This window comes from Amphiura filiformis, chromosome 3, assembly GCF_039555335.1.
Source record: "Amphiura filiformis chromosome 3, Afil_fr2py, whole genome shotgun sequence".
Classification (NCBI taxonomy): domain Eukaryota; kingdom Metazoa; phylum Echinodermata; class Ophiuroidea; order Amphilepidida; family Amphiuridae; genus Amphiura; species Amphiura filiformis.
In genome coordinates, this window is record NC_092630.1 from 56,395,838 (window position 1) to 56,408,879 (window position 13,042).

Sequence of the window (13,042 nt, forward strand, 5' to 3'; positions counted from 1 at the left end):
AGGTAGAGAAGCGACACTCTCTGCAAACTGCCTATACCGTGCTATACAGCTGTTGAAGACAGGCGTCGTCGCCGGCCAAGTCTTACTACGAACGTGTAATGAGAAGATACCATAGAGTCCTACATAGAGATCTGAGGAAGAGACGGTCCGAATTGACCTAGTGACCTATAATTTATTAGAGAATCACATTTTTAGAGTATAAGTCCGCCCACCGCTGTCAATCATTCTAATGAACAAATGAAACAAGCTCTGGCATTCTGGCAATGACGTAATCCTAATTATAAATTAGAAAATCACATTGTACATGTAACTGTCTGCTGTACTTCATGTCTTCCAATAAGTGCCGGAGTGTCGCTAGCCTGCGTGAGTGATGTAATTTTTTAAAGGCACATGAAATACTTAGTGTTGGGCGATATTTTTCTGAAACCACCGCGTGCACCGGTATTTAGGGAGTGTTCAGGAATTCCTTGGTGGATGATCATTGGTTAAAAAGTTTTGGGTGTATGAACGGGGGTGGTCAAAAGTTTTTTGGCACGTGGGCGAGTAAAAACGTTAACAACATTTATAATTCTGAAACAAAAAATACAAAACTAGCCTAAAATTGAGGTTTTTTTCCAGGGCCGGGTGACAAAGTCCGGGAACTTGATCGTCAGGTCCCGACCGTCTATGCCCGGGTTCCCTCATGCGGGGCGAAAATCAGTTTTTGTTTTTGAAAAGCACAAAAACACTCAAAGAGGCCAATTTTTCAGCTATAAGCTCCATATCTCTTACATTGCTATGCACTCAACCGTGACGGTGCGGGCCCGTGTAATCAAAGACCGTGCGGAGACAATTCACTGCTTGCTTGTATGATCTTCTTTTGGTATTTTCTTGTTAACACTTTTTTGACCACCACCCCCTCTATATAAAGGAGCAAAAACATTTTTGACCCCCACTTTTGGAAACCTAAAACTTTTTTGACCCCCCCCCCTTCCATTTTGCCCAGCCAACCTACCAAAGTATTTTAATATGAACACTCCTTTTATGACGGGGATGAACATCTATTCTAGTCGTCTCCGTAGTCCACTTACCCATTGTGCCAGTAGGGTAGCCAGCGGGGTGGGGGTTGAGTGTCCCCCGACAAAAAATGAAAGAGAAAATCAGGAGGGCAAAGGAAAAGAAAAAGGGCAAGGAGCTCCTTTCTAGTGAAATTCAGGGCCAAAATAGTGTAAAATACAAAATTTATCTGCGCTACACGCTATGTGCACATCAGCACATCATCCGAATAAGGCCTTTTTCCCCGCCTTTTTTCGGGAAGCTCAAGACAGTCATAGTCTCTTAGTACCGGTACTGAAAAAATTGCAGTTGCATCATACAATACATAATAATTATGTATTGTATGATGCAACTGCAATTTTTTCAGAAATGTTATTTTTTGCCCCCCCCGACCAAGAAAGCTGGCTACGCCCCTGCATTCTGCTGCCTGTTGTGCATAATTCTCTGGCTATTACATTAAAAATAAAACTCTGATTTGTAGGCCTACTATAAATTTGTGCCCGGAATTTGGTACTAGGCCTATAATAATTTAATATTTAATATTTTCACAGCTGATCTTTTCAGTCACCGTACTGCCTCTAGATACATTGCCCAAGCCTATAATTGATTGGCTAATAAGCAACGTACAGTCTATGCTTTTTATAATAAAGTGAGCTGAGCAAAATAACCTTGTTTACTTTTATAAATTATTACATAGTTCTAAATATGACAAAAAATAAAACAATAAATAAATTTATTAATTCTTAATATCCTGTATATGTATTAACGTGATATCTTACAACAAAAAATAATATTATATTTTTTCTTGAGTCACTATCTTAAACATAATCTGTCTGACATTTGTTTCACTCGACGTACTCAAAATCAGGCTCAAAATAGACTAAGTACACTCACTGTACCGTTATAATGTCATTGAGCGTAGTGTTTACAAGTAAAACGAATCTATTTTGTTGTCACTTCGCAACCCGCCAAATTCGTGTGCGCCAAATTCGTCTACCAAACGTGAATTTGAACGCTTGGTAAAAATGTAAGCATGTAAGCTTATATCAATAATAATTATTGTAGTAAAATGTTGCTAAAATTGCACAGAACAGCAACATTTTAGACTGTCCAAATCAGGGTCAGAATTTTCACCTGTATTCACCTGTATTCACCTGTCTTCTCGGGCTCTCAATTAAACCAAAAGGCTTAGCCCACCTTAGTTCAATCAAACTCCACTGCATGGGATATTTAGCCACTTACAAACTTAATAGACAAACTGGTTGTACTTAGCTTCGAAGAACTTGTCTATTTCATTCTTGAAGCAGTTGACTGAGGGTGCCTCTACAGCTGAGTGAATTCCACTGGTCCACCACTCTGTGTGTGAAGCTGTATTTCCTTACATGCTTATGTTCAGGCGGGCATGCTGTTTTTGAATCCTTAGACCATGACCTCGAAGATCTCTTTCAGAATCTTTCATCACAAACAGCTTATTCTTGTCCATATCATTGATACCATACATAATCTTGAAGACCTGGATCATATCTCCCCTTAGGCGCCTGTATGCTAAGGAGGGTAGGTTCAAAACTTCCAGTCTACTCTGGTACGGGAGATCTTTGATAGCTGCAATCACTTTAGTAGCCCTTCTCTGTACCTTCTCTAATTTGGTGATGTCTTGTTGAAGAAATGGGTTCCACACACAGTTGGCATATTCGAGGTGGGGCCTCACCAAAGTCTTATACAGTGGAAGAAACATATTCTCATCCATGTGCGTGAATGTCCTTCTAATTAATCCAACAATCCTATTGGCTTTGTTAGCCACCTTCCCCACATGCTTGCTGAACTTCAAGGATGGGTCAAAAACAACCCCCAAATCTTTCTCTTCATCTCTTACTTCTAAATCAGCCCTCGTTCCTCCATCTCTCATACTATATGTATTACCAACATCTTGTCTCCCGTAGTCCCGTAGTGCATAACTCCACATTTCCCGACATTGAACTTTAGCTGCCATTTCTCTGCCCAGTCACTCAGCTTATCAAGGTCATGCTGCAGTACAGCCCTATCTTGTGGCTTCCTAATGTGACTGTAAACCTTTGTGTCGCCTGCAAACATCTCCACGTTACCATTCAAACTGTCTGGCAGGTCATTGATGTAGATAATGAAGAGTATCGGGCCCAACACACTGCCCTGGGGGATCCCGCTGACTTCCTCCGCCCATGATGATTTCACTCCATTCACTACCACACACTGCCTTCTGTCCAGCAGAAAACTTCTGATCCAACTGAGCAGGTTTCCTTGTATACCATGGCCATGCGCCTTCACTTTCTTCAACAATCTTTGGTGCGGAAACGAATCGAAGGCTTTGCTGAAGTCTAGGTATGCAACATCCACTCCACCCTCATCATCAATCATGCTTGACCATGTATCTAAAACATTAATGAGCTGCGTTGCACATGACCTTCCAGAGCGAAACCCATGTTGGTGCTCACTGAGGATCTTCTTCTCATCCAGGAATCGCATAATGTGGTCTCTAATTAGTGCCTCCAAAACTTTACACACCACTGACGCAAGCTTACTGGCCTGTAGTTTCCTGGAACTGTAGACTTCCCTTCTTGTAGATTGCTGTCACATGCGCAACTCTCCATCCGTCAGGGACTCGTCCTTCTTTGATGGACTTGTTGAAAATTGCAGTCAGAGGTTTTGCAAGGACATCTGCTGCTTCCTTTAACACCCTCGGATGGAGTCCATCAGGTCCGGGTGACTTGGATGGATTCAGCTTATGGAGTTTCTTCAAAACATCTTCCTCAAAGATCTCAAAATCCTCTAAGGGATCACCGTCATACTTTATATCCGGCTCTGGAACATCTTCTACATCCTCCTGCGTAAACACTAAGGCTCTGAGTGAGTCCCGGGAATTCGAGTCCCGCCCGATAATCCTATTACCCGGGCAGGAAATTCCCTGCCCGGTACCAAATTTAAAAAAAAAAAAAAAGTTTTTTCGGTTTTGTAGTGTCTCTAGACCTAAACAAAAATGCTAGAATCAATCATGGTTGACCTAAAAAAAAAAATTTTTTAAAAAATTGAATTTTGCACATTGTTTTGTAGTTTTAATATGAAAATTGATACATAGTTTTCATGTCATACTCTATTAATGATATCAAAATGCATTGAATTTGAATGCATTTTGATATCATTAATAGAGTATGACATGAAAACTATGTATCAATTTTCAGATTAAAAACACAAAACAATGTGCAAAATTCAATTTTTTTTTTTAGGTCAATCATGATCCTAGCATTTAGGTCTAGGTCCAGAGACACTATAAAACTGAAAATATTGAAAAAAAATTAAAAAAAAAAATTACAATTTTTTTTTTTTTTTTTTTTTTGCATTTTTTTTGTTGCAATTTCGGGTAAAAGTTCGGGTACCTGGGAGCCGAATTTCCCGAAAATGAGAGCCTTAGTAAACACACTAGCAAAAAACTATTAAGGACTTCAGCCTTTTCCTCGTCACAAGTTGTCTTTGTTCCATCACCTTTAAGAAGATCACTAATTCCACTCTTCGCCTTTGTTTTTGATCTAACATAATTCCAAAATCCTTTGGTGTTCTCTTTAATTTCTTCAGCTAATTTCCTCTCAAACTGTCTTTTCGCAGACCTCACACCTTTCGTTGCTTCATTCCTCAGCTGGATATAGGCTTCATAGTCTTTGTAATGTTTTGTTGCTGTATACCTCTTCCAAGCGTGGTATTTCTTCTTCACCTTGGCTAATGCCCCTTGCACATCCAAAGGGTTTCTTCTTCTTCTTCTTATTTGTAGCGGCACCAACAGGTTTAGACTTGGGAATATTCTTCTCCATTGTTTCATGAATGTGGCTATCAAAACAATCCCATGCATTGGTTACATCAAGATCATAAAGTTCATTCCAATTGACTTCTGATAAATCTTGTCTTAACTTCATATAGTCACCTTTGGCATATAAAAACCTAGCTGATTGATTTTCAACAATATCTTTGTAGCATTTCAACTCAAACTGAAGTACCACATGATCACTTTTTCCAAATGGATTGTGCCCTGTCACATCGTCGAGCAACTGCTCTTCATTAACAATAACTAAGTCCAGAAGACTGGGCTGCTGTCCTTCACGAAATCTGGTATAACAGCTTACTGCTTGAAACAGATAATTATCTTGGAGACAGTCCAGCAACTTACTACTTGCATGCTGGTCATTTGCAGACGACGTCCACGACTCCCAATCCACCTCTCGGAAATTAAAGTCCCCCACTATCAGCAGACGAGTATTCTTCTTACCACTAGCTGCATTGATGAGGTCTAGCAGGTGATCATTGTTGTCTTGAGATGAGTTCGGGCTCCTATATACACAACCAATCAGCAGGTTATCTTCATCTGACAATCTGGTTTCACACCAGATACTTTCACGGAAGTTCATGTCAGATAGTCATCAACTTGTATGGCTTTAAGCCATTTCTTCACATAAATACACACACCTCTGCCCTCACATGCTAGAAAGCAATCATAACCATCCAACTCCAACTCAACTTTCTCTATGTCTCTTCCCTTATACTTCGGCAACACTTCAGTTACAGCTATTATGTGATTATGTCTGGTTGGTTGGAATCCACAAAAACTTCTAATTCAATCCTTTTGTTCATGAGGCTATCGGCATTGGTGTACATACACTTCAAATTCTTATCCTGATTACGACGACTCCTGTCCGTCTCAGTGTTCTTAGCATCTCTACTTGACTCTTGATCAGTGTCTACAAACTTTGTGGACCCACTGCTTGGTCCACTTGTCTTACGGTTACTAAAACCAACTCCGCTTCCTGGAGTATTTTCTCCATAACCACCATCATACTTAGGATTACTTGGTCCAATTGTTGTACCTGAACTATCAGGCCCATCATCATTGATACTACTTGGTACTGCTTTCCATGAACCTCTGGCTAACTGTGGATTACTTATTCCACTGGAACCATTGTCAATGACACAATTTCCTGGAGTATTTTCTCCATAACCACCATCATACTTAGGATTACTTGATCCAATTGTTGTACCTGAACTATCAGGCCCATCATCATTGATACTACTTGGTACTGCTTTCCAAGAACCTCTGGCTAACTGTGGATTACTTATTCCACTGGAACCATTGTCAATGTCACAATTTCCTGGAGTAATTTCTCCATAACCACCATCATACTTTGGATTACTTGATCCAATTGTTGTACCTGAACTATCAGGCCCATCATCTTTAATTCTTCTTGGTATAGCTTTGCATGAACCTCTGGCTAACTGTGGATTACTTGTTCCACTGGAACCATTGTCAATGTCACACTTTGGATCACCTGCTCCAAATATGGTACCTGTACTTTCAGGACCATCAATTGCAATACTTGAAAGAAGACTACTTGAAACTCTGCTTTGCTGCGGATTACTTTTTCCACATGGTGAAAACTTGTGCTCATCTGTAGCTCTGTTCGTGCCAATGGTGCTGTGAAGTGCCGTGCATGCGTGCAGGTTCCCAGAGCTATATGTCTTTATAGCACTAACGAAAGGGCTGGCTAGGCATAAGGCCAACCATATGACCGTCACCTGCGTTTTGTGCATTCTGACCATTAACTTGTGTCTTGGTACCTGTGCTCACATGGACTAATTGCCCTTTCCTTATAGCCAGATCTTTTTCACCATCAACTCTACGTCTCTTGAGTTCCTCCCTCAACATCTTATTTTTCTCCCGTTCTTTCGGTGACATATCAGGTGTAATGTATATGTTACTCTATAACCTTGTTTCTTTAAGTTCTTTTGCTGAGTTGAGCACCTCACGTTTACTTTTTACTGAGTCCAAGGTGACCTTGGTTAATCTGGGTTTATCGCCTGCCTTTTTACCAAGTCTAACTACTGACTCCAACTTTACTTGGGTCCCAACCTGTATGTCGAGACCAAGCCGGAACATATTACCGATTTCAGATGCATCTGCTTCCTTCCTCTCTTGTGATTCCTCACACATCGACTCTGGTATATTGTGAATGATTACGTTACACTTCCTTGTCTCACGATCACGGTAATCGTCGATGGCGTCTTTTATCTTATCGTCAATTGTTCTCTCAATGCTATCTACCCTGGTACTAAGGTCTTTCATCTGCTTCTTACTATCCCCTTGTTCCTGCGTCATTGCTTGCAATATACTTCTCATATTCTTAATAGTTAGTACTGCCGAAACCCACCCATCACATGACCAGATGAAGTTGGGAATTTCATTGCCCATAATAGCATCATACACAGCCTCTCGGACGCCAGTGCAATGAAGACAGACCCACGCACCACAGAAATCACACTGAAGGGCTTTTACTTGGTCATGGATTGTACCTTCACATTTAACACAGGGCCTATCATCTGACTCATCATCCTCACTAGCATTTATTTTACTACTAGTTTTGGTTTTACCATTATGTCTTTTCACAGCTCCTGAGGCTGAGTCTGATGAAAGCTTAACTTGGTCTTGATCTTGGGAAGCAGAAACTGATCTTTCTTTCATGCCTCTCGGTTCCTTTCTGTGTTTCTTGGAACCCTCAGTGCCATTATCATCTTTAATATTGTCAACTGAGGATACACTCTTACTTGTAGGCCTATTACGTTTTGGTCTTGTTGATCTAGCACCTGGAAGACTCAGTTCAACACCTAAACTCGGTTCACTACTACTACTACTGGCGGCCATCTTGGAACCTGACCTTTCACAATGTATAAATTGACGACTATGAAATCTTCAAAAATCTTACTCAGTTCTACACATCTACTCTTATAATGTCACAATACCTTCACCGGAGGACATAAATAACACCATGCAGTGGAAATTAAATGAAAAAAAAGTGGTATAATAAGTAAAAAATCGCCCTTTACTGCACACGAACTTGACGAACTTCTTCACGACAATCTGACCTCTGACCAATTTCGTTAATCACAGTGCGAGAATTCGAGAATCAATCTTGCAGAATACATTTGCGAGAATCATTTGATCATTTTCGCAAATCAACATCTGTCATGACTCATGTGCATGTCTGTGTAACTGTATAACTACAATTTACAAATGTTTGCGGGAATCAACTTTGATTCACGCAAATCTGTTTATGAGAATCGATGATCTAATTCACGCCGAAATTCTGACCCTGCCATTGCTTATTGCCGTACTATTATTATGCTGACTTTCGTATTCACAGATATCGAGGAGGAAAAATAAACTCAAAGTAATTTTGGTCAACTTCCAGGATGTGAAAGGGAAGGCTGCGGACGTGGCTTCACTCATTGATCTTCATGAACCCGACATAGTCTGTGGAACCGAGACATGGCTTAACAGCGATGTGAGTAGCAGTGAAATTTTCCCGATTCATATGTTGTGTTCAGGAAAGACCGTGTGACAAATACCACAGGTGGCGGAGTACTACATGCTGTCAAAAAAGAGCTGGTGGCTACGCAGCTGCAAGATTCATCAGACTGCGAAGTTATTTGGTCCGAAATACAAGTGAAAGGGCGGAAGCCTCTCGTCGTCGGTACTTTTTATCGCACAAAGGAAGATGATAGGTCATCGAGTTGATGAACTTGCATCGTCAATTGCCAGACTTGGAAATAAAACCAATACGCATCATATCATGGTGAATGGAGACTTTAATTTACCCATCATTAATTGGGATAACCATGCCATCACTCCCAGAGGTGGTTATAGTACGCAGGCTGCAGAAAAATTGGTGAAATTGGCTGAAGATCATGGTATTAATCAGACCGTCACTGAACCAACTTCACTCCAGGGGATACTGAAAAATATCTTAGACTTGGTTTTTCAAATAATAGTCCTTCAATTTACAAGACTTCTGTTGTGGACGGAATAGCTGATCATGACATAGTTGTGGTAGAGGTGAACGTGACGCCTACTCGAAAGAGGAAAGTCAAGAGAAAGGTATTTCTCCGAGACAAAGCAGATGTTGATGCTATTTCAAGCTCCCTGAGAGACTCTTTTTCTGAGTATAAGAGACAAACTGCTGAAAGTTCTGCAGAGGCTAAGTGGACTTGGTTCCACGAGGAGATCGGCCAACTCATGGACAAGTATGTGCCGCACAAGATGACGTCCTCTCGTTACAATCTCCCTTGGTTCAATAAAGCTCTCAAACGCCAGTGCAAAAAGAAGCAAAGGTTATATAACATCGCCAAAGCCTCTGGCAGGAGGAGTGATTGGGACCATTACAACAAATACAGAAAACAAGTGCAACGAAACCTGCGTTCTGCAAGATTGCATTACAACAAAGACAATTTAGAAACTGCCATTCAAGACAACCCAAAAGCTTTTTGGAGCTACATTAAGAACTTACGTAAAGAAGACAATGGTGTTGCTGATTTACATCATAATGGCGAATTGATCACAGACAGTATTGCTAAAGCGGAAATCTTGAACCAACAATTTGCCAGCGTTTTTACAACCGAGAACACAGACACGCTACCCGATCTAGGTGATTGTCCTTATGAACCTATCTCTCCGCTGATCATTTCCAATGAGGGAGTTCTGAAACAGCTGAAAGAACTGAATGGTGCAAAAGCGCAAGGACCTGACGAGATACCCCCCTGGTTCTTGAAGTTGATGGCTGTGGATATTGCGCCGGACTTAACTGACATCTTTCAAGTATCTGTCAACACTGGTAGAGTCCCTGCATTGTGGAAGCAAGCTAATGTCACCCCAGTCTTTAAAAAAGGCAAGAGAGGAGAGGCTGCAAACCACCGCCCTGTATCATTAACTGTTGTTGTCAGCAAGATCTTAGAACACATCATTTCAAGCCACATCATGAAGTATGCTGAAGCAAATGCTATCCTCAGTAATAACCAACATGGTTTAAGAGCACGCAGGTCAACAGAAACTCAGCTTATTTTGACTGTAAATGATATTAGTAAACATCTTGAGAATGGCAAGTTGGTGGACATGTCGATATTAGACTTCACAAAAGCATTCGACAAGGTGCCCCATAGAAGACTCATTCACAAACTTTGTCACTATGGAATGTCTGGACAGATTGCCAATTGGATCGAAGATTTCCTCAGTGAGAGAACTCAACGGGTGATGGTTGAAGGAAAATGCTCCAAGTTGGCTCCAGTTCTTTCAGGTGTGCCATAAGGGACGGTACTTGGTCCGATCGCATTTTTGTTCTACATTAACGATTTAGCTGCCAACATTTCATCGCAAGTTCGCCTGTTTGCAGACGATTGTCTGTTATACACTGCCACAACTGCTGATGAAGTCTCTCAGTCACTCCAAGAAGATCTTGTAAAACTTGAGAAATGGCAAAATGACTGGCTCATGTCATTTAACCCCAGCAAATGTGTCACAATGACAATAGGTACCATAAATCCACCTAAGCATATTTACAGTTTCTGTGGTGAGCAGCTACAATCTGTCGATTCTCACCGCTACCTGGGGGTATGTTTCAATAACACCTTAACCTGGAATGATCATGTCCGGGAAGTATGTAAGAAAGCACAAAGAGTGCTAGGCTTAGTTCGCCGCAACTTGTGGGGATGTAACGTCCATGTCAAATCTACGGCATATTCCACCCTCATCAGACCATTGCTGGAGTACGCAGCTAGTGTGTGGGACACTCCAATCCAATCAAACAACAACCAGCTGAATAGAGTACAACGGCAAGCAGCACGTTTCTGTAAAAATAACTACAGCAGAGAGGAGGGTACTGTTACAAAAATCTTGGCTGAACTAGAGTGGCAACCATTAGAGACCCGACGAAAGATCAAGAAAGTATCCATGCTTTACAAGATCCTTGTTCACCAAACCAGAGAAACCAGGGGCACAACAAAAAGTTCCGCCAGATCCGTTACAAAACCAGACGCTATGGGGATACATTTTTCCATCTACCATCCCTATATGGAACAACTTGTCTACAGCAACTGTAAATGCCGCTATACCATTGAAGCCTTCAAGATCCAAGTCAACAAAGAATTACAATGTATGCAACTAAAAAATTTTCAATTTAACCTGCACGTCCATCCAAGTCATGCTCTTTTAGTCAAGGTTGGCGATGTTGCCTCTACAAGAGGAGATTCTGCTGACGACGACAGATACAGATACAGACAATTTCGACCTCATTTGTTTACAAACAGAGATGTAGACAAAAGGCCTGTCAAAAATATTCCGCTTGTCCAAATACTCAAGTATCAAAAGGATGGTCCACAATAGAATGATTCACGCAACATGAATAGGGGATTAAAAAACTGTGAAGTAGAACCATGGCATGTTAGGCATGTTCAAAAAATTTTCAAGTAAAGTTGTTTTCTTTAAACTTCCATGGTCCGGGTACGCGCTGGTGAATTGCGATCCCGTAGAAGTGACAAGGTCGCCTACTACGCGCCGCGCCGAAGACCAATGGGTCAGCCGGCTTGTTGTCAAGTGCATTGATCAGCCAATCAGCGTGATTGTTTATTGCCTTTGCCATGTGCAGTGTGTGCTTAATCTTTTGTCCAATTTGCCATCAAGATTTCGAATGGAAACAGTTCAGACCCAGAACACGATCATGTCAGAAATTAATATTTTGTTCTGGGTCTGATTATTCGGACTATCTTTTGAGTAAAATTTGCCTAGTTTGGCATAGTCCGAATAATCAGACCCAGAACAAAATATTAATTTCTGACGTGATCGACTGATCGTGTACATGTTCTTCTGGGTCTGAACTGTTTCCATTCGAAATCTTGAATTTTGATGCCAAATTGGACAAAAGAATTGAAGCACATGGTCCTACTTCACAGTTTTTAATCCCCTCATGCTTTTCATGTTGCGTGAGTCACTCTATTGTGGACCATCCTTTTGATTGAGTATTTGGACAAGCGGAACAGTTTTGACAGACCCTACCTCTCTCTGTTTGTAAACAAACGAGGAGGTCGAAATTGTCCTCCTCTGCGAATACGAAAGGCATTGTAACAGTACGGCACTACTCAAAAGATACCGGTACAGTTCATAATCATGACTCTATCATCATTCATGAGTGGACTCATCGAAATAACTTTCATCTAAAAATAAGTAAAATCATGAAAATGTCAACATTTATAATGCAATAAATACATGATGAATAAATAACTTAGTTGCAAGAAATGTCAATGCTGTCCGACCAAAAAACGATAGCAACGTATTCTATTCACTAAGGCTCTCATTTTCGGAAATTCGCCCCGGTACCCGAACTTTTTTTTCGAGCGGGTACCGGCAAATTCAAATTGCAACAACAACAAAAAAATTGCCAAAAAAAAAAAAAAAAAAAAAAATTTCAAAGTTTTTTTTCGGTTTTAGTGTCTCTGGATTCTAGACCTAAATGCTAGGATCATGATTGACCTAAAAAAAAGAATTTAAAAAAAAAAGTTGAATTTTGCACATTGTTTTGTGTTTTTAATCTGAAAATTGATACATAGACATAGTTTTCATGTCATACTACTCTATTAATGATATCAAAATGCATTCAAATTCAATGCATTTTGATATCATTAAAATAGAGTATGACATGAAAACTATGTATCAATTTTCAGATTAAAAACACAAAACAATGTGCAAAATTCAATTTTTTTTTTAATTTTTTTTTAGGTCAACCATGATCCTAGCATTTAGGTCTAGGTCCAGAGCACAGAATTAAAACCAGAGAACCAGGACTCGACCGCCATCTTGATACAGGCATGGAGCAAAATTGGGGTATTCGGTTTCCCTCGAATGCGCCGAGGCATTCGTTGTCATGCAAGCGACATGGATGATGGGCGCACTTGAGAGACGCACTTGATGCGACCTGCACGCTGAAAGTACCAAGACGCTTCAGATGAGACGCAAAAATTGTTTTCGTTTTACGTCTCCAGCAAGCACCGTCGGCAAGGACCCGAATACCCCAATTTTCTCCCCATAGCTGACGGCGCGATTGTGCGTGGCGGTATAGGGAGTCCCGTTCTCCTTCTCTAATTCTGTGGTCCAGAGACACTACAAAACCGAAAA

The 13,042-nt window shown here is 40.8% G+C and overlaps 1 protein-coding gene across 1 annotated transcript; it reads right to left on the bottom strand.

Annotated features, from left to right (window-relative positions):
• Nucleotides 1-2,413: 2,413 nt before the first annotated feature.
• Nucleotides 2,414-2,941, bottom strand: LOC140147344 (uncharacterized protein B0403.1-like). The gene has a single exon (XM_072169122.1). It carries the CDS (start codon nucleotides 2,939-2,941, stop codon nucleotides 2,414-2,416), a length of 528 nt encoding a protein of 175 aa, XP_072025223.1.
• Between the last annotated feature and the right edge of the window lie 10,101 nt (nucleotides 2,942-13,042).